General features: G+C 37.0%; 1 protein-coding gene across 1 annotated transcript in view; it reads right to left on the bottom strand.

The window, feature by feature from the left end:
* Window positions 1–541: 541 nt before the first annotated feature.
* The window catches only part of EPDR1 (ependymin related 1), a 30,509-nt gene continuing 6,739 nt past the window's right edge, over window positions 542–24,311 (bottom strand). Inside the window, exons 2-3 of the mRNA XM_035317200.1 lie at window positions 6,103–6,311; window positions 542–3,073 (exon numbers count right to left, since the gene is read on the bottom strand). Of these exons, the coding sequence (XP_035173091.1) occupies window positions 2,883–3,073; window positions 6,103–6,311 (400 nt within the window). The 3' untranslated portion in view covers window positions 542–2,882. The remainder of the gene's footprint in view (window positions 3,074–6,102; window positions 6,312–24,311) is intronic.

The raw sequence follows: 24,311 nt of genomic DNA, 5'->3' as shown, positions 1-24,311 counted from the left end.
GATGTTTGGTTAACTTTAAATAAAACAATGTTGTATTTCTACACATCCTGCTTTCAGCTAAGCCTCCAAGCAGAAATACAAAAAAAAAAAAAAAAAAAAAAAAAAAGGCAGGCAGATCTATATTTGCACTGTTTCTGGCCCAGCTAAAACCGGAAAGCACTGGAAATCTCACAAAAACAGCTTTGTCTGACAGACTATCCAACTCTGAGTTCCTGCTACTGTTACCTACTATAATGTATCTCATATTAATACCAATTTATTATACATTTTCCACCATGATAATTGTGATTAAAAATATCCCCAGACTACTAGACATAGGAAAGCCCCATTTTTACTTACTGTAACAGCACAGTATATACCTACTTTAAAGTCATTTTATGTTCATTCTTACTGAATCATTGGTATAGTCACATAAAGACAAAATGTTTCTTGAGGTACATGACAACAAAGTGCAGCAAATGGTAACAAATCAGACCCAAGCATTTTGTTCGTTGTATTTGGTTCATGGCTAATTTACAACAAGTAATCAAAAAATCTGTAATTTGTCATTTCTTTGACAACTCTCTTTATTGAATTTGCAGAGCATAAAGACAAAGACACCAGCATTGTTTTAGAGGTACATATTTAGCCATATAAAATCACCCTGGATGTTGCTGCAACATTTTTAAAGCATTTCTGTGTAACAGACTTCTAATTCATTTTTAAAAGAACATTTAACATTATTGCTAGAAATTATATCACTGTCAGCAAAACGTAATACAAGCACTCTGATTACTCAGCTATCTGCTCTACCACAACAAAGTAATCCCAAACAATATGGTACCACAGCTTCATGTTTGCAAGCCAGATTATGTCTTCCAGATTCCAGCAAGAAACAGTTATTAAGAAATGCATATTAATCATTACCCTAATGAGAACAATATGCAGTTGGTTTTTAGGTTGTCACAAAAATACAGAAGACTGGTACAGACTAAATGCATCTTAAGTTCAAGGAAACACCCTCCTTTTTTCCACTAGCACATTTCAGTGAATGGTCTTTTCTGAGAGAAATTTTTTAATGAACTATCTAAATTTTAGTGTTTTCACTATGCACAAGGCTAAAAAAAATGCCTGACCACAACTGTAAAAGGAAAATAGCTACGGTACCACTTGTGTACGTATAAAAAGCTATTAGCTTATAAAGCACTAAAAGCCTGCCCAGCATCTCTCTTCCAGAGATGGTGAAAGCCTTTAGTTTTCCTCAGCTATGGTACTATCAGACTGTAGTAAATTGTGTATCCTATTTATGCAAGACTTCCTATCATTGTCAACTTGGATAATTTTTCTTCACTAAAAGGTTCCTTGGAAAAGCACACTATTTGTGGGGAAGAGTCCAGCAGTCACTAAGGAAGAAACAGAACTTGCTAGCTCTGCCCAAAACCACACCAAACCTCCCAGTGTTGCACTATTTTCAGCTAGACAACTTCTGGAACAAACTACTACCCAGCACGTGCAAGAGCACAGGAACCTGGCTTTAAACATATTTGCAAATGATGCATGAAATGCATGCCTAGACTTATAGAATGGGATGATTAATTTCATTCGGTAAATGCACAAAATCCATCAACGTGCCATACTTTTGATTACCTGCAGGTGCATACAGATTTGGTTTAAATTTTTTAAAGCAAAATATGTGCACTTCTTGCACTTTTCTGGTTATTTATTCCCTTAGAAAATTTCACTCTGCCCACCAGAAAAGGATGTGGAGATGACAAAGTTTGAAATGCCGACTGAACAGCAAATATTGAAGTCATCAATAGCGGAGGTGCAAAGGAAAGCAACATTGGCACTTCAGCTTAGATCTCAGTGCCTTCCCATCACACCATACATAAGACATCTAAAACCTCTCTCTCCAATTCCTCCTTCCACCTGCTTGCACTGGTCACACAGCTTTGTCTTTCCCAACATTGTGAGGCACTGTCCGAATGCTGATTTAGGCTTTCCTAATTATGTACTAAGAACATTTTTTTCCAATTCTGTATGGAATTTCAATGGTGTTTCCATACTCTTTGAGTATGGAAAGACTTTTGAAAATATTTACAAAGCATTAAAGCCATTTAGAGTGCAGTACCTCTCAATCTTTTTGCATAGGTTAAAGCTAGTATTACCTCAAAAAGTGAGTGCTAAATAGTATGTAATTGAAAAATGTCTAATTGTACCCTTCTGGAATACTTCACCAAAAGTGCAGTAAATGCAAGAAAACTTACTTTTTAGAGGCGTCCCTCTCCCTCCTTCCCTTCCTTTCATGCCCTTCTCCCAAGAAACAGAAAAGGATTTTTTTTTGCATGTCAGCCAGCATTATGTGAATAGAACTATTCCAGCAGAAAGCAAAAAATCAGCTCAGACATTAGGCAACAAAACCAAGAGAATGAATTTCCATACTTTTGATGTACATTATTTAAAATGGAATATTTTTTGGTCAGGGATGAGGTCTTACTAAGGACATATTTCCCCTTCTCTCAAGTCCCCAGAAGTAACAACAAAATCTAGCTTTTTCTTCATTATTGCAGTCTGCTTATGCTTCGTCTTCTTGAAAAAATAAATAATAAAACCCTTGCAAAAGGAAAATCAGCCATAGTTTAAATAAATATCTATAAATATTATCTTAGTGGCAACTATATAGTACTTCAAGTGCATCACTGAACAGATTAATATGATGAAAGAGATCTTTTGTGTAACATATTTTATTCAGTTAAATGTTTATGTTCTCTTTCAAATGAAAACTTACAATTCCCAAAAGAGCAACAAGAAGCTTGAAAAATCAGGCTAGATGTTAGCAGTGGACTATTAATAACCATCCTCCTGGCTAATATTTGTTTGCCTGGGGCAGCCAGTGTCCATAATCAGCATTCATCTTTCATTCTCCTTGTCTGGGCTGTTTGGCAGGTGCTGGGTGGGGTAAACACTGATGGGTCAGCAATACCTAGCTGTAGATCAAAAAAACGAGTGGAGGTTGTCACGCTGTAGTTCTTTGTATAGGTTTCCTGTACTGGGTAACAGTCTTTGACTGTGTAAATGCCAACCCAAGATTCCACTGAAACAAAGCAGAAATTTGACTATTTTAGATGACAAGCATGAATGAAAGTGTCACAATGATGTTAGAGTGGCTCTTTCTCAAGAAAAACCTACAGGCTGGAATTGCCCATATTTCTTTATGGGGCCTATCTTTCTGAAAATCTTAATCAAGAATTGAGAAACAGTTTAGCAGAAGATCCTGAAGAAATTTTGGAAAATCCAATGGCACTTGCAGTGAAATAGGTTGACCTTTACTATCCTATAGGCCAATAGTAGCTAATTAACTTTAGGTTTCTATGCAGTCTGCTTACCATGGCAGCATTCCCTATCAGATGCATGGCAACACAAGAAAGGCCACAAAGCTAGCATAATTTGGACACCACAGTGATCTTGAATCTTAACATTTTGGTGTTGAGCACATTTCAAATCATGATACCAACACCTTTCAAGTTTACCTCTTTTGAAGGAATGTCACTTCTGCTTAGTCACAAATTTAGTTGTTTTGCACAAATCCAATCTTTTCTAATGTTTCATGCTACTTCCATGTCAGCACTTCTTCACTTCACCGATAAAGCAATGTAATGCTCAGTGAGTTGTTCTCCTAGAAGGCAAATTTTGGTGCCTCCAGCTTGGGTAGCGTGGGGACATATCGTCTTACATTCTGCTCTTTAAAAGTTGAAAGGTGTGAATACTGAAAACTTGTGGTCCACTTCACATTGTTGGGCCTCAACACAGTCTTCAACACTCTAAAATACTTAGCTCCTACAACTATTTAAGACATTCAGTTCCTTCCTGTGCCTGGTTCTGCACCCACCTACACAATGAATTGCTTGTCTTCTGCTGTGGTAACATCCTGCCTTCACAGCCATCTAAAATCTTAAGCACCATTTGTACACTGATGATACTCACCACATTTTTAATTTAAATAAACATGATGCTTTTTCTGTCATATTGTCTCAAGCACTGAGAGTTTATCTCAGAAGAAAAATAATATTTCCAAATACAACTCCTCTCTCAGCCATCTCTTAACTCATTCCTTCTGTTTACCAACATCTGCTCATAACATCAGTATCATGATCACGATAATCTTTTGTAATTCCTATTCCCCTCAAACATTTCTACTGGGTCACTCATTACTTCAAGAATACACTTAATGCTGATCTCCTCCATGTATGTGATGTAGCAAGTCCATCCATTAAAAAAAAAAAAAAAAAAAAAGAGTTTAATTCCACACGCTTATCTCATGAGTTGTTCTGTCACTCTTTTCTACCCTTGTCCTTTTCTATCACCTCTATCTGCTTCTATTTCTGCAGTCAATATCATCAAGGCAGTTTCCTTTGAACACCCTTCACTTTTAAAACCTCACTTTAAAATTTATTTATCACATGCACCCCTTCTGTTATCTTTCTTTACCCCTTCATACAGCACTTCATCCAATTGTTTCATGTATTTCAGATCTCTTGATAGCAGAAAGTCATGAGGTTAAAATATGGTTCCTCTGAGTACCATCCGTATGATTTTTTTCCAGTCACAAGGAGGCTTATTTTCTCTCACTCAGCAGCAATCAAAAATACTTGTTTTCTATCCTTCCAGTATTGTTTCATATGCTGTACCACAATGGCATTATTGGAAACAGACTATTACTGGAAAAAGTTCTGAGATGAAATGCCTGTGCAGTATCCAAAAAAAAAAAAAAAAAAAAAAGATGTCAAACTGAGCAATATTTGAACATACCTCTCCAGGTCATCCTAATATACTAAAAACATCCTGATCTCAATGAGTTTGGTTTTGATTTTCCAGTAATGGAGGGCTCTTTTCCTCAACAAGTCATTTATCAGAATTTTGAATAAAAAAATAAGGTAAAATATAATGCTACCAAGGTATTCGCATCTCCTCTGAAATCTTCACAATTTTAACAATTATAATTTCTAGAATCCAAACCAGTATTGTCTGAAAGGTAGATGGGCAGACAAATTTAAGCCATTATTTTTTTCAGAATGATCATATAGAAAAGCACTGGAAATACAAAATACTACAGGATAAAAATCACACATCACTAACTGAAGGTATCTGGATATTAAGTTCCATAAAAGTTCTCAAAATACTGGATCAGAAAAACAAAATTCTTGGACTGAGTGATCATTGGTCTCTTGTAGAATACCAGAGGATATATCGACCTAGTTATAGAGGTCTAATGATCTTATCCTTCATTTTCTTTCTACTTTTATTCAAGAAAGAAATTTTCCCCTGCCTAAATGCTCAGGTTCATAACCAGTCCATATATTAGGTGGCTATAACCATAAGTATTGCATTAGCTGAATAATGCCATAAACTTCATGGCTTTTTTTTACATTATTTTTATAGATGTCTGGGTCATCTCTAAACAATAGATGAAACTGAAGCCAATTTGCTAATAAATTGCTATGCATCCAAAACCTATCATACTTTACCTTGGAAAATTCAGCCTACTTTCTTTTATGATGCAGGTGTTCAGCTGCCAAGTGCAGAACTAAGCCTCAGGAGCAGATGTTTCTTACTAGCATTGTGGGTAACAAAACTTAGGTGCATATTAACAACGTCCATTGCTGCAGAGCCATGTTTTGGATGTATTTTATGACAATATTAAATACTAGAATGCAGACACACTTTGATATCTGTTTTGTTTCTATTATGCCTTTTACCAGAGATATGATGAATGCTAGTTTGTGTTTCTAATTATATTACTGATTCTTCTACAGATAAGTTTTGAATACAGGCTGCCGGATTCAGATGCAAAGAAACACTCTTCCATGCCAAAATCTGTATGGTACAGAATAAAATGCAAACAAGTCCCTTGGACATATTTGATCCTACTGAAATACAAAACATTTTATTAGTAAAATATATTTGATAATAAAACAATATGCTGTACATAGGGGATATTTATTATGTCTTCCAGCAAACCTTATAGAAATATGGAAGGCTGGGGTGAAACATGAACAATTTTACTTTTCTCTGGGTAGCAGAGACAATGATTATTATTAAGATGAAACAAAAGTATGCACATACATTTCCTGGCTGGTTTTCTGTCAGACCATTCCTGTACCATAATTTGATCTCCAGGTCCCCCAATGTAGTACTGATCTTCGTATGTTGAATTGGAGGGGATATCATATGGATCCCATGGCTCAGTCAGAGCAATCTTCGAACAAAGCTTTGTAACTTGCTCAATCTGAAACATCACTGCATCTTTATAGAGCAATATATACTCAAAGAATCTGAAACAACAAAAAAAAGTTAATGTAGATAATCTTTTCCTATACTAAACAAGGAGCACTGCTGATAGGTAAGCTTGCCTTTGACTTCTCAGTTTAAGACCGTTTTCACTTGCTTTTAACTTTGCCAAAACTTTAAGAAAGGCTAATCACTTCGGCTGAAATTTCCCATGCTGAAAGTTTGTCTCAGCTGACTCTTTCCAAAATAAATAAATCAGGCTGAACTGGCTCAGCCATTTCTGAGAACAACAGAACAACTTTTCTGAGAACAACTGAGAGAAAAACATCTTATTATTACCTTTTTTTTTTTAAAAAAAAATTACCTTTTCATTAAAAAGCTCTAGTGTCTCCATGTTTTGGAGAAAGAACTTGAAATTTGGCAGGGGAGAAGTTTTTACAAGAAGTTGCCCATATTTGGCTGAGTTATAAGCCTTTTGAAAAAATCTGTTTGCATAGGCTGAATGAATGTGGTAGAGCCTTTCTTTGTGCGGGTTAGATGTGGTATTTGCCACTCTCAAAGATGCTCCTCAATGGAAACACAAGTAGCTTAGTGGGATATGCTGCTGAAGCAGAGAACACGTGGTTCCAAATGCAGAACTGAGAAGCTGTCCCTCCTAATGGCAGTTTCTCTCTGGAAGCCACCAGACCCAAGGCAGTACTGAAAGCAGGAAGGAGAGGAGAGAAAAAAATAAGGCAGGGGTAAGGAGAGGTGTGGAGATCAGTGAGCTTGAGAGGCCAGAAGGTGAGGCCAACAAAATCAGTTGATAGTAATGATTTAAACTGATCCTTTATATTTAGAGTATAATACATTTAGAGTGACAAAGCCCTGCTCTGAGGGGGAGATGATAAACATCTTCATGAACATTTCATTTACTTCATAGTTACGATAGTTGCTTCTACCACAAATGCAGTGACTTCACCTATTAGAGAAAGTGGTATCATCCTTACCTTATAATGACATAAAAACAGAGAGAAATTGAAATTATCACAAATATCAACTGATTTTGAATACACAACTAAAAATGCAAGAAGCTCAACTTTCCAGGGTACTTAACATTACCTATCACACAATGAGTTGTTCAAAGCACAGTTCAGAGCACTATCAGGAGTGCTCTGCACCTTTGGACAAGGAGAGTCAGGATCCACACTCTAAATCCCCTAGAACTCAAAATCCCCTAGAACTAAATCCCCTAGAACTATACATTCATAATTAGAAGCATCCCGTGAATATATCGGCTGAAATATTTGGCTACAGTCTACTATCATTCAGTAACTCTAGAGAAAAGAAAGGGATGGGATTAATTCCCTGGCACAGCTTCATCTTGTCCATATGTAATAGGACAAGATGAAATATAATTCCTTGCCCTTGTCTTTTCAGGGGGAAGTAAAGTTTACATAAAACAGAGTAGACATCAAAACAATTGAGACTGTTAATTATTGAACTATACAACTACATTAGATAGGAATCACTTCACCCACTCACCCTGACACAAAGTCATTTTAAGATTGCATTATGGGGAGTGTGTAACCATGCTTAAAAGAATGTCAGCAACACTGCGGAGCATACTATTGAAGAACTACCTGATTCCTTATCAAAGCCTGTTATGCCTTACAGATGAGCCTAACGACATTTGAAATATTTGAATGACAAAATCTTGTGAAAGGACAAAACCCCATTATGTTAATTAAGCAGTACAAGCTACTGGAAATATAATGTACTCTCTTGCATTTATTTTTTAAATCTTCAATTAAAACTTATCTCCCATGATCTTTTTTTAATTATTTTTTAACATTTTTTTCCACATTTTCTTTTTCCTTATCATTTCCCTTAGAAATTATTTCATGGAACAAGTATCTCTTGTTCTACATTTTGTAACCTGAGAATTGACATAGTTGCATGAGGGAGACGTACCATGTTTACTCAAGTGAAGCAGTAGTTCAAACCTCAATCTGACAAATGCAAGCATTTAATTTCCAGCTCATGAATAGCCACTGTGGCTTCAGTAAGATGACCTCAGTAGTTGCAGAAGTAGGGCCATGATCCAAAGAAGCCTAGTGTCTTGACTTTGCCTCTTACATGCAGATGGCAATATGTGTATAAAAACAGCAACAATGAAAAAAAGAATGTGAAAAATCCAAGTAAGTAAAACTCATCACTCAGCATCTCTGTAGCACACATTCTGCAGAGCAAGAGGCTCCACCACCTACATTTTTGCTTGCAGGAGAGGCAGGGAACCACTGCTGGTATGAACTCAATGGCTACGGTGGCACACACACAAGATGAGAACCACAGAGAATGTGGCTTTACTCACTGTGAACAACACTGATGGATAAGTTGGTGAACATATCTATGCTGTCATTGTTCCACTCTGATGTACCTTACATCTAAATTTTAAAGAGAATTGTTCATGTGTGTGTGTCCTGGAATTAACTAGCACATAAGATTGATTACACTGGATCTAAGCTTAATTGCATATGAAAGGCGAATGGTTAAGTTGTTGCTCTATAAACAGAGCCATTTACTAGCCAAAATTAATAATGAAATGTATGATTGTAATAAATATTACAATCTAGTGTATTTTAAACCAAAATATTTTTAATTAATTTCCTTTAAGTCCTATGTATACTGCCTCTATTTGCTTTAGGTGCACTGGCTGCTTGAGGGGAAGCACAGAGTCCTGAAAATAGGTCTTGGCAAAGAAACAGAAGAGGAAATGATTTGTGATTAGTTTGTTGTTTTTGTTTTTCTTCCTAAAGTAGCAACATATTTGTAGGCTGTGCCCACCATTAATATTATTTTTATATGAATTTCATTCCTTTAGCTGTAATTTCAAGAAAGCCCAAAGCAATTTGCAGAATTTACTTGGACAAGTTACCCTATTTGCTTGACTGAAATTATTTTACCTTCTTTCCTGTCCTATTTCATCCTACCCCATCCTATGCCTCATGCACTTTGTACATTATGCCCTTACTAGGACTCTCTCATGATCCTTAATACTCCCTCTGTCTGGGCCTGAAAATGGAAAAAATTGGTGAGGAAAAAGTCATTAGACTTCAGACCATGCTACCTGCTCTTCTTCAGGTGCCTCTGCACTGAGCCCTGCCAAAAAATGCCCAATGCTCTTCCCAGCTGTCAATTCTGAAGCATGCTAATCAGCATGCCATCCAACACATCTGCACTACTCCTGGTGTCTACTTCTACACTTCCATAGGATTCTCTCAATTCTCAAGTCTGGAAGGAAGCTGGCTGCCTAATTGCCTTTGTAGTGAGACAGAGGAGCGAGGTGCTGGTAGCAGCATGCAAGACATATCGAAGCACATCAGACAAGGTCATTTGCTAGAGAGAAGCAAAATAATGGTCTGAGGCTGAGACAGGGTAAAAGAAATTCCTTGTGCTCTAAAACTGGCTCTGCATCATTTCACTCTGTGGCTTTGGACAAGCAACTTACAGTACCGGAGCCTTAAGATTCCATTCCTCTTATTCCTTATTTTTCAATTGCCATAACACCAAAGAGCCACTAATCAGAGATCAAGAATCAGTTGTGCTAGGCATTGTATTAACAAAGAACAGAAACACAATTCCACAATTCAGAAAACAATGGAACAATGGCTCTTGTAAAACATGTTCCTTTCCTGCAAAGACATATGGGGTTTTATGTATCCAGGATTTTAACCTGTTGACTCAGTTTTCCCAGCTGCAGCTATTGTATCATTAAAACTCCCACTCACTTTAGCCAGGATTTATACTACCTAGTAATTATTATGAAGCAATTGAAAAAATGGAAGCAAAATTTTATGCATTATTTGTATCAGAACTGTTGCATTGCTCAGGAGGGAACAGTATTTGATATTTATAATATCAAGTTGAGCTCGCTGCAATTATTCCAAAGCTAACTTTGCCTTCTTTTTCTGAGATAACTGAATGTGTGGAACATCTGTTTGCCATTGTCACATTATTTAATTCTTTGCCATCTCTATTTGTAAAAAGATGCTTTTAAATACTCTGAAAGAAGTTAGAAACACTTCTAACTAGATGAAATTCCACTAGAAATATCCCAAAAAAATCCTCTGTTCTTGTGAACATGGACAGGTAGAAATCTGTAATTCTAGTTATCTTATACCCTCTTGATAACATTGCCCATAAAATTTTTGTGACAATACTGCTTTCTACAGATTTGTTACCGAAGAAAGATGTACTGAGTGAATGGGAACCTCTAGTAGAACAAATATAATCTTCTCCTCTCTTCAGGTTAAGAAAATTTTCAAAGGAGCAAAACTGCTAAGCAGACATTCAGACAGTTGATAAACACTCTTCAGGTCAAGAGCATTCATCTGCTTTTGGAAAGTTCTGGCTAGCTCACTTCAAGACTGAGAAGTGTTCATTTTTCAGTATATTTCTGGGAAATCTTTTCCTCTTTCCCATGAAGTTTCGGTAATTTCAGACTTCTGTTTTTCTTCTGGTGTATCAGACCTCAACAACAACAGTAATTTACCATATTTGATCTCACATGTTTGGCAGTGATGCTGGATTATGGTATATTGTACAAATATAGTATTGTGCAAATACATGTGACAGCAAATGTAATCTGATATTGTGTAAAAGCAGAATTTTTTAGACTGACTCAAATCATTCACAGATTGTAAAAGCCTTTTTTATTTTCAAGATGACCAAGCCCTCTGTAACAGGTATGTAATTAGCAAGGTATCTGAGGAACTGACAGTATTACCAGTTTCCAAAGCAGAGAGAATTAGGCAGTTTAAATCTTGTTAATGATGTCATTCATGTGGAAAGAAGATCTAAAATATAGGAATCAAAATTTGGAAGTCAAAACTGTATTAGCTGAAGAATTACATAACTTATTTATATATAAAATATAATTACAAAACTTATTAAAATATAATTACAAAAAAAAACTTATAAAAAGTTTTTATTAAAAAAACTTAATTTTTAATTCTATTAATTTTATTTCTTAATAAGTCTAATTCTATTAATTTTAATTCTTAATAAGTTTTTTTATTAAAAAAACTTATAAAATATAATTACAAAACTTATTAAAAATTGGGCAATGTCTTATTCTTTTAATTGTTTTTCCATAAATTAGATTAGCTACTTGGCAAATACTAAAGGAAATAAGTTTTCAGCAAGAACATTGTTTCCCTGGCGGTTCTTTTTTTATAGTTTGACATTCCATAATAAACAGCCTGATCCATCAAATGGTACCCCTGAGAAGAATGCGTTCTAATTTAAGTTGATATTCAGGAAAACAATAAAGCATTGTGTTTAAGGGAGCTGTGTTTTACAAGGGGCTAAAAGATGTACTGTCTATAATAGAGAGCATTTGTGTGTTTCCATAAATAATGGTATGTTTGTGAACTGGAGTCTTCAGTAGACAACAGCATAGTTCAAAACAAAAGGATTAGAAGATGTGGCCAGAATAACATAATACTTTCCAATTAATAGTACCACCTCCTAGGGAACATGGTATATCCTAGTAGAGACACATGATATCAAAATATACTTGAGGTCAGGGATTATTTTCTTGTTTGGCTTCCATAAAGAGGCTTGTGAGGTATGTTAACAATAATACAGGTTACTGGGAAATCATAGCAGGGCTTAGAGAAGACCCTAAAGAATGAGGAATGCCAGGGCTTTCATCTCAATATCTATTAAAGACCTTAGGAATGGCAGAGGAGGAAAAAAAAGGGAAATGACTGAGGTACATAATCATTTAGTTATTATACTTCTCATCTTCTTTGCATTATAAACAGAAGGGAAGTAAATAACTCAGTTGAAGGAGTGGCTGCTTAAAACTGAGATGTGTAAATGTTCTTTTGAGCTTGCAATTATATTAAGGCACTCTCTGGGCTTGGAAAAATGTAAAATAATAAAAAAATAAAAATAAAAAAAAAGGAAGTGGAAATGTAACAGGTAGAGATAGCCAGAAAAATCATTGTTACAATAATTTAGAGTATTTCCAAAAATAAAAAAAAATACTGAAAAGACATATCTGTGTTTCTGTTTTTAATTTTACTTCTAATTGTCAGATTTATCTGGAGTTTTTACACCTTTCTCTGAAATAGGCTCAAAGACAAGGTATTAAATTGGATCTTAGCTCTGCCCCAATATAACAATATCTATTGTACACATAAGAAAGTCATAAAAGAATGAAGTCCACAATCACAAATAACTAGGCTTAAACAATCTCCCTTTTCCAGGCATTTATTTTGGAATAAAAAATAAATTAAAAAAAAATAAAAAATAAATAATACTTTTTCAGCTAGGATTTGGCATTGCAGCTTCATATACATCTTCACTTCTATATATAAACAGAGAAGAATCTTTGCATACTATATGAACAGGGATACATGAAATTCAAGAGAACTGTTACCCTTCATTAAGACTGTAAAACCTATCACCCACACACTTGGCCAGTTAGTTGCTCTTCAGTATGAATTCCTGTATAAAAAGTAATAACAAAGAAGTTTGAAGAACAGATTGCCCTTTAAAACAGATAGGGAGTAGGTCCCTTTTCTCATAGACCAAACTTTTACTTTGTGGTGGAATACTCTCTGGAAAAATTTGTGAGGATATTCACTTGTACCAGATTACTTCCCCAAGATGTAATGATTTCCACCTTCCATCTGCAATGATTTCCTTAAAAGGGATGATTCAGGTCTTTCAGATATCTGTCCAATGTAAAAAATAAAAATAAAAAAAACACTATGTCTATTTTCAAGGGATTTTGGAAATCAGGCCAGCTAGGCTAATCGGACAACACAGTCTGAAACTCAAGTACACTTTAACTTTCTAACATCTTTATCCAAAGATCTGGGTATAGCTTATTTTTAAATAAACTTTGTGGAAGATGGAGATTCACTTCACTGAAAATAAATGTAACCTGAAGTTCTGGCACTGCACTTCTTTCTTCTTCCCCACCTCCAATGTAAAAATAATTTCTTCGTTTTATCCAGAATTCTTTGTGCAGGTCTTTTTCCTTCAGCAGCTATAAATCAAAAACAATATTGTTCGCTGAGTGCATAAATTAGTGACTGGATTCAAATACAAAGAGTCAGGGCATGAAAAGTCCAGGTGGAGTTGACTGCAAGTGTGGAAAATAAAAGAATTAGGGGAAAAAAATATAGCTCCATTGCTATAAATCAAATGGCATTTTGAACACATATCCATTGATCTGTGGTACAATAAATGGTAATGCTATAGGAAGGTAAGCCTACAGTTAGTGCTACCTTCACTTCAGGCAGAGAAGGACCACGTGCCTTAAAATGGGAACAGATTTAAAGCTGAGAAGGGACACCCAGATCTCAGCAGGCAGGAGCACAGCAGAGTGCGATTCCTCACAGGCCTGAATGTAGGGATCCCATGATGATTAGAAGTTAAAGGCAGAGAATTACAGCCCTCACATATCTGCTGAGTGATGTCTTGCCTTCACCTATCCCTCTGCCCACATCTCCGTAAGCAGGTCCACAAAATGCTTTTGCTTCTTCCCTATAATGTAATGAAGCAAGTTCAAATCCACAAGACGCTGTATTGCAAGGAACGAAAATAGCTAAAAGTTTTCAGTATCAATACTGGGAAGCCCTTTAAAATGGAGATACTCCCTCCCCTGAAACAGATCTATCTTGGGCCTGGTTGTAGACAATAAAGGCTTTTCCTGATGTAGAGCATACTTCACTAATGAAACCCAGTCAGAAAGGGTCACAAGCACTTTAAAAAAAGATCAGATTTATCCAGATCATCAGCTTCAATGTATATCAAAAATTTATATACATCATCAACAAGTGCAAGTTGTTAAAGAGGGCAAGGATCGCACATGAACACATATATAAAAAGTGAAATAATTGCTAGGACAGTGGTTCTGAACAAGAGCATCTGTGAGTCCTGTAAATCATGGACTGAAGATAAAACAGGACATGGACCTGTTACCAAAAGTAAAGCTTACTCTCAGACCTACTAACAGCATCATGATATGCAAGACACGGGAGGTCATTTATTTTATTCTGCTTAGCCATGGTGAGGTCAGAGTGGTAATGCTCTTCCTGGTTTTGGATGCCACACTTAAGAGAACAGATAAACAGACTGGATATAGTCCAGAGAACAGCAAGAACAATGTGATGTTTAAAAAACATGACACAATGGGCCTGTTTAGTCTACAAAAAGCAAGACACAATAAGCTTATCCAGTATATAAGAAGTTAAAAAATAATACCAATCGTTCTTCTTGTTCACTGTAGGTAGCACTGGAAGAAAACAGCATCATTTTCATCAAGAAGGGTTTAACTGAGATTCTCACTATGTGCAGGCATTGCAGGAACAGGTTTCTACTGAATCTTCTTACGTTCCAGATTTCACAGGAAAAGCAGGGGTCAGAAACATGCCAAATAAAGCCTTGCTTCCCCAGGATGGAGGAGCAGGTTACATGGTGACTCAGAGACCTTCTCTGCCTTACATGTAAATCATGCTTGAATACTGGTGGCTGATCCACTCTGGTAGCAGATAAGCTTACAAATTAGTCCTGAAATTATCAGTTCTATGACTGACTTGGATCCTCAACACCGCTGCCTACCCAGAGGTGCTGAACTACCTTTGGTGACAATTTAATAGCTTTAAACTAAAAGAGGGTAAGCTTAGATTAGATATAAGGAAGAAATTCTTTAATGAGAGGGTGGTGAGGCACTGGAACAGGTTGTCCAGGGAAGCTGCGGATGCCCCATCCTTCAAAGTGTTCAAGGCCAGGCTGGATGGGGCCTTGGGCAACCTGATCTGGTGGAAGGTGTTCCTGCCCATGGCAGGGGGGTTGGAACTGCGTGATCTTTGAGGTCCCTTCCAGCCCAAGCCATTCTATGATTCTATGATAATTTTCCAAGACCTTCCAAAAGCAATGGTAGTGACTGTCTATCCTCTCTGAGGAGTCTCAGCAGAAATTTGAGCCTCTGTTCTTATTGCATGGGGAGGCTAGGGATTTGAAGGAGAGTGCCATGTCATAAATTGTAGGACTACCCTGTGAGCAATATCCATGATGCATCACAAGAAACTAACAGGGAACTACTGGCTACAAAGTGGTTTAGAGACAGAAACATATAACAGCCTGATTTGGTTTGTTTTATCCTAACAATCTTACTATAGATTCCCTAAAGCAATATCCAAACGAAGTGGCATGTAAAGGCAAAAAAGAAAAACTGCAAGAATGAGATTCAACATAGAGTTCATCTAAAGAAAAGAACTATCCATCTTTAAACATGATACTGTGAATGCTATTGCAATGAAATTGTTGCACCAAATTAGTGTCTACACTGAAAACAATCACCTACCTATAATATTCTGTATTGACAGAGCTCCGTATGTTCTTAAAAATCAACTGGACCGCAAATATATAAATATTTGATAGATGAACATGCATTTCAAAATCTTTCCCTTCAAACTATTGAGTACTCACGTTAGTGTACACATCTGTGTACTCAATGGAGAATTCACAGATTATCTGTTAGTCCATCGCAGGAACAACAGTTCCTGAAGAAGGCAATCACCAATAGTAAGAGTAGCTAAGAATACAATTATGTTTTTAAGAAAGTTTATAGCCCTTTTAATTGTATTAAAAACCTGACATCTTTATTTTTCATTCAGGGACAGTTATAAGAAACAGTAGCAAGGAGGACAAGACCTGTAAATAATAATGGTATAAATATACTGCACTGGCACAGCTGAAAGTTTTCCATGACTCAGGGAAAGGTCACTAGACTTATTGAACATGTTTAGACGACCCATGCTGATTAAAACATGACAGAAATAGGTTTACCATTTAGCATGTGACACAAATACAAACTGAAGTCTTTAGCAAACAGGTATGTCTACCTAGATTTTTAAAAATCTGTTTTCTTCCCAACACAGAGCTCATGCATGTTATACTTGTAGGGAGTCACCGTTTTATTTGAGCTTCCTTAATTAATATGAATTCAGAACTTCTGTATATACAAAAATTAGTTTATTTTACTGTTCCTGTAACAGATACTATAATAAAAAATAATTTCTGTTTTCAAAGCACAAATGACTTTATTTATAATTTAAACTACATCTGCATATTGTAGTTTTCTGGTGTTTCTAATTGTGTTTTTACACATTTAATGGGCAAGATTTTCAAAACTGACCAGTGATTTTGAACATCTTCATAATTTGAATGCCCAACATTAAGATACATGAGGAGGGCTGCAAGGAAACACATCTGCACAAATCACTCTTGTATATACCAGATTTTCCCTGCAATCTCTCGTGTTTCCCCTGGCTATTAGGAGATTATTGTTCTTTCTGCATTGTAACAGCAGATCATCATGTAACTGCCACTGTTTACAATTTCCATCTGTCAGATACACAGAGATAAATCAGGCCATATAACTCCTTCTCCAAAATTATACATTAATCTGACCCAAAGCCCCATGAGATCAGCCAGAAAAGTTTCACTGATTTTTACAGGTGTTAGATCAGGTGTTTTTTACCTTTTCTATTCAGAAGAAAAAAAAGAAGCTAAAGTCTTCATAGAATCATAGAATGGTTTGGGTAGGAAGGGACCTTAAAGACCATCTAGTTCCAACGCCCATGCCATAGGGACACTGCCCACCAGACCAGGCTGCCCAAAACCCCATCCAGCCTGGCCTTGGACACTTCCAGGGACTGGGCATCCAAAACCTAACATAACACAATTACCAACTTATCTAAAATAGGTAATCACTGGAGATGCTGGAAGGCAAGCATAACATATTTTATGCAGTCTAAAGTTATTTGAAACATCTTTTTGTCATTAAAAAACAAACAAACAAACAAACAAACAAAAAAACTCTTTGGGGCCTTTTTAATGCAGTCACTTGCTACACGTAACTACAAAAATCCTAGTAGTGAGAGTGTGGAAACTCAGAAAAATGAATTCACTCATGGAAAATCCTTACATCATTTTCATTTATCTGCTTTCTCTGGTCTGCTGTGTCTCTTGGGGTACTTCCTCTCCTACATTCTCTGTATTGTGTTAACCCTGTAGATGGTTAGGGACAGAGCTATTACAGTTTAGGTGGGTTGAGGAGCAAAAATCAGGGAGGAAACTCTCACTGTGGGTGAGATGGCAGTTCAGCTGCTGCTCACCTCCTTTTCCATTTTATCTACACAGAAATTCTCCCTATCCTTAAAATTTTAGAGGACAGCAAGCAAAAGCTATTTTTTTTACATCATGGTTGTGACAATATCGTCCATCTTCCCCAGCAAAATGCTTATCAGTGTGGCCAGGCTTTGGACGTGAGGCTCAGAGAGCCACATCAGCGTGCTTTTTTCCGGAAGCAACCGAACAAGCAGAGAATGCAGAAGGCTACTGGATGCAGATCCATTAAACCCCTCCAAATAACAGGTATATCCCAAGTCAGAAAGCTCATGGTGGCACCCAGAGGCTGCTTTGATCAGCTGTAACAAAGTATAATTTCTACATGAACAGTTCAGACTAATAATGATTTAAGCAGAATTTTGTTGATATATCTGATGTTTGTTCAGACACCACATTAACTTCTTGGCTAACATAATATACATATTGTTTTCCCCCTTTTCATAAGATTTTAAGTGACATTTTCTGAAATACAGAATTATCTATGGATTTCTAAAGCACAAAACTGCATTCAAATATTTTTGGGGATAATTACATAGACCAGACTGATTATAAATGCGTCTGTCAATTGCAGACAGCAAGTAATTCATTAGGCCAATGTGTCAGAGAATACTGGATATTTGAAGAATACTTCCATGGTAAATAATAATAACAATAATCCAGAGGACAATGAACACACTGAACAATGTTTATAGTTACTATTGCTACAGTATATAAGCATCTCAGTTACAATACATATCCTGCAGAGACATACAAGCTTTCTAAGTGAGTTTTTCCATTCTTTCAGAGGAAGGAAATTCAGAGAACCAAAGTGTGTTTCAGACTGTGTGAGACTTCCGAACACCAATAAAAGAGGAGAGCCCAGCTGACCCACTATGAATCCATTCACTGGGACCCAGCTAAGCAGATGCCAACACTTGGCAGTGCCTCAAGCAGCAGCCTGTGCCTCCGTGCCAGGCTGTGCGTCACTTGGGCCTGGCTTGACCATGTTAAGGAGCAGGTACCCTGAATGTATCTGAATTACACCCAGTTCTGCCTCCACCTCTGCCTGACCAACTGTTTTCTACTTCAAAGACTAGGTTACTTCACATTAAGGATTTATAAGCTTAAAATACCCTACCTATGGAGGTATGTATGATGTGAAAACATTCTCCTAAAGTTAAGCAACAAACTAAAAATTGTGAGAAAGACACAGAATACCCATAATTGTATTGAGAATAAATATCTGCATGCTTACACTTGGTTTTGGAGACAGGCAACCCAAAACAGTAAGTTAAAAAAAAGTTAAAAAAGTTAAAAAAATAGCAAGTCTTTCCTCTACTGCTACGCTGAGGTAATTTGATTTTTCATTTTCACACTTCAAGAAAAAAGTGAATAAACAAAATGTGTCCACTCTCCCACCATTATCTCCTTTTACTGTCCCCTAAGTCATTTTTTCCTCTATAAAAAGTACAGTAGAAACCACACCTCCACACTTTATCAAGCATGTTATCCAAATTTCACTCTTTTCTGAGAAAGGCAAGGTAACACACTGGTCTGACTTTGCAAATCCATTGTGTTTTACACACACAGGTATTTGAAGTGATAAAAGGAGGCTTCCCGGTCCCCAGATGCCACCACAGTTAAGGAAAAAAATATGCCTCTTCTACAAAAGATGCAGGCCAAGAAATCTGGATCTAATTAAGTAGTGAAACATTAATTTGAGAACTAATTGTAGTAAGAATTCCTCATCCTGTATGGAGCTCTGTTTTTCAAATAATAAACATCCTCTGAGAATTACTATAACTGCATAGTATGAGTAAACTTTCCAGTGCTGGCTGCCTAACGGTATGGCAGAATCATAATTTTCCTGGCAAGAAAAGTATCTGAATATGATAAAACCATAGTTGCAAATGGTATTAGGAGATACTGAAAGAATGAAAAATGAGATCTCTCTTTGCTGCTCTCACTGCTTCAACTCTGTGTCACATACAAGTGTTTAAAAGTCCTTAGCACTGCCATGCACTAAAATACCCTTTGAAAACTTTTGGGAAAATCTGGCTGTTCCTTCTCAGAAACCTCCACTTCTGAAACAACAGGTATCCACGCAGATAGACTACTTAAAGAGAACAGGTTGCTGAGAAAGCTGTGGATGCCCCCATCCCTGGAGGTGTTCAAGGCCAGGCTGGATGGGGCTTTGGGCAGCCTGGTCTGGTGGGAGGTGTCCCTGCCCATGGCAGGGGGAGTGGAATTACATGGTCTTTAAGGTCCCTTCCAATCCAAACCATTCTACGACTCTATGCAATTCTCAGCTTTTTGGGAACTATACACAATATCAGCCTTGCACCAACCTTCTTGTGCAGAGTTTCACCCAAACTCTTGAAAATAAATGGCAAATGCAAAGCACGCCACATGTTTAGGAGCATTCTTACCTTCTGAGCCACCGGATTTTCAGATGAAGTAGCGACCTTACCCGGAACTCCCACAAAGAAATGACAGGAGAACAGACATTGCTTGCTAAGCGTGACACTACCAGACTAGACAGAAATGGGCAACATCAGAGACTGAAACCTCAGAGGAAAGTCCTGTAAGGTCACCACCTTCATTGCTATCCTACACCATTTTTGCTCTGTAACTAGTCCCAAGCTCAGAGTAAGAATGCAGCGGGACAAAAGCAGAGATTTTTGTTCTTTATCCTGCTGGTAAATAGTACCATTCTGCAGTGCTTCTTTAGGGGAGCCTTCTTTCTCACCTCAGTAAAGCCTTAAGAAAAAATGTTTCTTTTTTTAAAAAAAAATGTATTAGAAAACAGTTTGTTCCAATAGACAACCTGGGATATTAGTTACAGATGCCATAAAAATTTTACTGCTTTACTGCTAACTTCAGTGAAGATGTTGACAACATGTTTTGAACATACACTCAAAAATATGAAATAATATTTGGCAATAGCTATAAAGAAGCAGATTCTGAAGAGCACTTGACTGCACAAGAAGTCAACCAACAAGAACCAGTGAAGCCATTTTTGGAATACATCACTTCTGAACTATTCAACTGACCAAAAGGTAAATATGCAGGGCCTCATTACAGTGTTATTTTTTAAATGGAGCAAAGAAATAAGGTTCATCATAACTGGCTTTAATATGTGATGTTGCAATGCCTGTGGTAATCTTGGTCTTCTATATTGTTTTGTTATCAGTTACAATATCATGTTCCATTATGAATTACCCTCCAGATACATACTACGTGTAGAAAATAAAATACCCAGTAAGCACGCAAAGCTACCTTCCAGCTGAGACGGACAAAGAAGTTTAATGAACTTAAGAATTAAAAACTGCTTGAATATTTCACTCCAAAAGACAATTTCAACTACAATGAATAGATTGCTTTTACTTATAATTCAGGGAGGAGCTAGAAGAAAATTGCTTCACTGGGTTGGAACTTCATAAGATCCAAAAGAAGGCAGCAATGAAGATTTTCACTACTACTTCCATAATTTTACAAATCTGATGTTCCTCTGTATCCCGTGGCTTTTAGACGGCTCCTTGGAAACATAAGGGTTGAATCAGACAGTTATGCAGTTCCACACATATCTCCATTAAGTTTTGAAACATAATATTTTTTATTTACAAAAACATCCAGAGAGAGCTCCAGATTTAGACTGATTTGGTACCTGACTATACCAGTGATATCTGATAATCCAGATCTTAACCACTGAAGTCTTTTTTTTTTTTTTGACAGACAAGAAATTAATAATATCAAAAAAAAACTAAACACTGAATTGTTTTATATGCAAAAGAAATATACTATACACATGTAGTGTGGCATCTGCACATATAACCATTGACTTTTACATTACTTTTCCAATACAGCATTGCCAGACAACTATGGAAGCAGCATGGAGCTATTCAGCCAGGAAAGACTGCCCCTCTGGGCTGGATTTGGCCCACATAATAATGATAGAAAGAAATAGTAAATTTTATTTCATAAGGAATGAAAGGGATAAAATAGGCTTTCACAGAATGAACAGCTAAGTAGCTCCTGAGGCATGTGAAATCTTAATAGCCAAAGACTGAAGAGCTGTAATGACTACCGTATGAGTACTGTACAAAAAGAAAGTGCCTGCCAAATTCATGTTCTGATGCCAGAAATTCAGAGAATCATGAAAACCTGCAAAGAAAATTTGAAATAGCAAAAATATGCCCATTGCTAAGCTATAGAAGCAACCCTATTGACTATTATGAATACTTCTAATAAAATTCTCAGTGCAAAAGAAAGAATTCCAAAAAAATACTATTACGTTGTTCACTTTTTTGTGGCATAAGGAAGTTTCTTTTAATAATCAAATGGGACATAAAGCCAGATGTGTATGCATAACCTCCAAAAAATGATTAAATTGATTCTCAAATAAATGTTTGTCAAGGATCTGTATTTATAAAAACATGAAAACAAGTAAAAGTTCAGATGGAAACAACTGATTCTTTCTTTTTCACTACCACCTGTCATCAATTTGTTTTTGGACAAGGACAGTTGTGCTGCTGTTGAAAACCCCTAATTTACTCTTGCATATAAAAGTATAAAAGGTACAAACTCTGGAAACCAATACACTACTGAACACAAGGATTGTCTCACATGTTGAACCTCCTGTTCTTTCATGCATGGGAATGAACTCTTGGCAGAAAATTCTGTCCTTGACCTATGACTCTCAGGTATCAGAGAGCAACCATGCTATTGGAAAAAAAAGCCATGTAAGGACACAGTTTCCTATGGAACCTAATATCTCTTCTCTACATACATGCATCTCCCTCGGGGCCATACAAATAAGGCAGTAAACAAAAACAGATTAAACAAACAGGTCTGTTTGGAAGTAATGAGGACAATTTTCACTGCCTGGTGCTACTTCAGGTTATGCAATGCCATGCAGGCATAATGCTCCTTATTCTAAGAGAGCCAAAATGTTGCACAATGTGGCCCTGTTCCACACAGACATCACCCTTCCTCAGCATGCCAGACACTATACCATACTTGAAAAACACTCTGAAAAAGGAAATAATTTCCCCTTCAAGTAAAGAAGAGCAACAGGTAAAAAAATACCTTTTGAGGGAGAGCTCAGTGAGATGCAAGTGAGCGGTTCCTTGAAAATTTTCAGGGAAGGCCAAGCTGAAGGTCCTCTGAAGAAAGCAATGAAGTTGAACAGCATGCAGATGAGCTGGATTTCCTCTGCCACAGCTACAAACACCTACAGCACAAACATCACTGGCCAGATAGCCACAGGTCATCTGGAAACAGAAGGCAGGCCTAGCATGACAGGTATGAAAAAAGGCTCTCTCATGACCTGCATGCAGTTAACAGTATAAATTATTATCATTTCACTGACTTCACTTGTCTATGAAAATTTCCTCCAGCTGAAAACCCGTCCCCCACAGTTACTAAATGGCCAAACCTGTTGATATGTAAAACAAACCAGTCTTTAGGTGGAGGAGATTCTCCTAAGTTCTCATCACATGAACAAATCAATAGCAATGCTAACCAATCAACAGCAATAGGATATCATGAGAATTAGGTACATTAGTGAACAAATGGACTGAAAAATGAAATGCAGGGAAGGTAAACAAAACAAAACAAAACAAAACAACAAAAAAAAACGGAGCACGGGGAATTCTTTTGTTTTTGTAATTAAAACATCCTGCCTGCTTCCCTGATCACTTTATCTCCTCTAACTGGCAATTGGCTACCAAAATTCATCCCCAGAAGTGCTGGCAGAGGCAGGGTGTGGACCAGATTCAGAGGCACAGGTTTTATCACCACATCTCCCAGTTCCACTCAGATGACACAATACTGAAAGCTGTCCACCACAGCTGTTCACCATTGCTGTCATCTATAAGGCTGGAGAGTGAATGATGGTTTCATTTTTGGCACTGTGGACCAACCTCAGGAATTGAGGTTCAGTTTGAACTGGAAATGGAGAAATGTATTTCTTGTATATACCTCCCACATACGTTACAGATGTGCATCTAACAGAAAATCCTGAGATGACATCCTTATGCCAAAGGCAAAATTCTCATTGACTTCACTAAGTTTGCAACCCTGAGTTACAAAAGTAAGCAAAAAGTCATGAAAAGATCTTTTTCCTGTTAACCGAACATATAAAACCCTTCTCTTTCTGGTATGTCAAGGAAAACACAGATCCTCTGCATATGGAAGACAAATCATGGGACTGAAAAAATCAGTGTGTCCTCAGGTCTTATGGATCTCTCTCCAGACTTCCAGAAGCAGCAGTACCTCCTAAGTCCTGATCTCAGGACCATGCCCCAGCCACTTTATACCAGAGCAAACTCCCTCACCCTGCAATGTGGGAGCCCCGGCATGCACCTACCCCTCAGCCTAGCAGCTGCCACAAAAGAAACTGATGGATACACATCACTAGGAAGAAGTTGTGCTCTAAAACCCCATCATGTCACACATGCTGTGACATTTTTCCCTCTGATTTCTCTGAAATCAATGTACAGTCAATTTTTTCTCAGCTCACAACAGTGAAAGATCCTCTGTATATGAGAAGGCTATGGGTGTATCCTTTAAGAATGCTTTTTCAGATAAATGGTATTTGGTCCTGGGAGAATAGGTGTGATGTTGCCAGTCGTGCCATCTGAATTACATCAGGCCTCAAGATGAACAGAGCCCAAATTAAGATCATGAATATAAAGATTCCTTTCACCATGTTTATTTAGCTGTGCAGTCACGTCACCATCAACTGTTTGCATGCTGTCTATGAGCACAGAACAAATTATGAACTTGAATCTCTCTCTCTACAAATTCACTTGCACTCTCTCTCCAAAAAAAAAAAAAAAAAAGAAAAAAAAAATAAAAAAAAAAAA

Source organism: Oxyura jamaicensis, chromosome 2 (genome assembly GCF_011077185.1).
Source record: "Oxyura jamaicensis isolate SHBP4307 breed ruddy duck chromosome 2, BPBGC_Ojam_1.0, whole genome shotgun sequence".
NCBI classification, from domain to species: domain Eukaryota; kingdom Metazoa; phylum Chordata; class Aves; order Anseriformes; family Anatidae; genus Oxyura; species Oxyura jamaicensis.
Note: the sequence above shows the minus strand (reverse complement) of the source record. Positions and strands in the feature narration are given on the sequence as shown.